The sequence below is a fragment of the Poecilia latipinna genome, unplaced genomic scaffold (genome assembly GCF_001443285.1).
Source record: "Poecilia latipinna isolate Pla-1442-1.1 unplaced genomic scaffold, P_latipinna-1.0 Scaffold935, whole genome shotgun sequence".
Classification (NCBI taxonomy): domain Eukaryota; kingdom Metazoa; phylum Chordata; class Actinopteri; order Cyprinodontiformes; family Poeciliidae; genus Poecilia; species Poecilia latipinna.
This window is the reverse complement of record NW_015113551.1, coordinates 153,063-154,719: the sequence shown is the minus strand read 5'-3', so window position 1 is coordinate 154,719 and position 1,657 is coordinate 153,063. Positions and strand designations below refer to the sequence as shown.

Below are 1,657 nucleotides of genomic sequence, written 5' to 3'. Positions count from 1 at the left end.
TCTGGTAGAGGACCCGAGCTCAGAGGATGAAAGAGACCACCCACGGAGGGTGAGAGGGGAATTTTTAAATTTTTTTATATAGTTCACCTTTTAACAATATCATTGTCTAGTAATGCCACTGCTAGCTAACAAGTTAGCCGGTAAGCTAGCGGGGCAACTAGCATACTAGCCACAAAGCTAACATTGCAGAACAGTATTTTCGCTCCCAATAACAAACAATAACAAAGTTCATGGAATCATATCCATGTACTTAGAGGACGTTTCCAACAATAAAACAGAAGCTATTTCTTATTTTCTGCTTCTTCATAGAGCGGATAGCGAGAACAAGATTCATCCAACCGTCTGACGGGAAGCACCGCCACCATATCACACCTCTGTGTGTTAATTTTATCAATGTGACGCCCATGTTGAAGACTTCTGATCTAGAACATCGAACTGACGTAGAAAACGTCCGGTTCTGGTTCTAGACGGAGTAGAAACGGGCCGAACCTTCATAGAGCCAGTCAGCGATTCCGTTGAAGATGACTCCTTCCTTTCCAGAAGACGTGAGCCGCAGAGAGTTGCTCTTCACGTGAGATCTGTAGTAGATGTTGTTTTCAAATATGTAGATCTGCGCATATAGAGCATACGGGCACAACAATAAGATCCTAGAATTGATCAGCACTTTATCTGTGGAGCATCCGACCATGATTTACAATAACATCTGATTTACATAACATTTACAATAACAACTTCATGCATCAGCCGATATTCTGGTTCAGGTTTATTTTAATGTCTCAGGATTAAACAGAACCGGGTTTGGACCTCACCAGCTGCTGTCCGGAGACGCCCCACGCAGCGTACTGCAGCACCGAGTTCACCACCTCTGGAGGGTCTAGCTCCCACACCTCCCTGAAACACACAGCTGGAGGTCAGCTGGAGGCTGATCTCTAGGCAGACTGGAGTAAGTTAGAACCAGCTCCAGAGGTTTCCATTAGCTCTCCAAGCGTTCTGGAACATTATCTGGAATTCCTTAAACATTTTTTTAACTCAGTTTGTGTCGCTGCGGCCGATCCCGGATCGCGGCGGCCGATCCCGGATCGCGGCAGACGAAGGGAAACCGTTTCCAGTCTGACCCTTCATCAGCTCAACACACGCCGTGTTTCTATTCATCAAAGAACTGAGCCAATTGGAATCTGAACATAAATTCTCTACCAATTTTATTTTTTGATTAAAAGTTTTAGCACCATCATGTGAACAAGTTTATTCATGAGTGATTTTGATTTAATTTCTTACATAATGGAAACACCCTATTGTGAAATTCCATTTTGGACGTTAGCAGAATAAAGACAAAGATTTAAACAGAAACAGATTTATAATCTGATCCTCCTCCATCTCTCCGTCCTCTTGCTGTCTTCTGTCCATCATCTTTGGAGCTGAAATGCCGTTTTCTTTCTGTCAAACTCGTTTATTTTGGGGGTTTTCATTAATTTGGTTAAAATGGAAATGAAGTTTTGACTGTGACCAGCAGGGGGAACCAGTGGGACCAGGAAACGTTTTCAGGTCCGTTTCTGGTCCAGACTATCTGTCATAGCCATAAATCCCATAGACATATTATATTATATTATATTATATTATATTATATTATATTATATTATATTATATTATATTATATTAT

General features: G+C 41.6%; 1 protein-coding gene across 1 annotated transcript in view; it reads right to left on the bottom strand.

Annotated features, from left to right (window-relative positions):
* The window catches only part of dpp10 (dipeptidyl peptidase like 10), a 37,074-nt gene that overhangs the window by 20,588 nt on the left and 14,829 nt on the right, over window positions 1-1,657 (bottom strand). The window contains exons 5-6 of the mRNA XM_015049222.1: window positions 810-891; window positions 490-610 (exon numbers count right to left, since the gene is read on the bottom strand). Of these exons, the coding sequence (XP_014904708.1) occupies window positions 490-610; window positions 810-891 (203 nt within the window). The remainder of the gene's footprint in view (window positions 1-489; window positions 611-809; window positions 892-1,657) is intronic.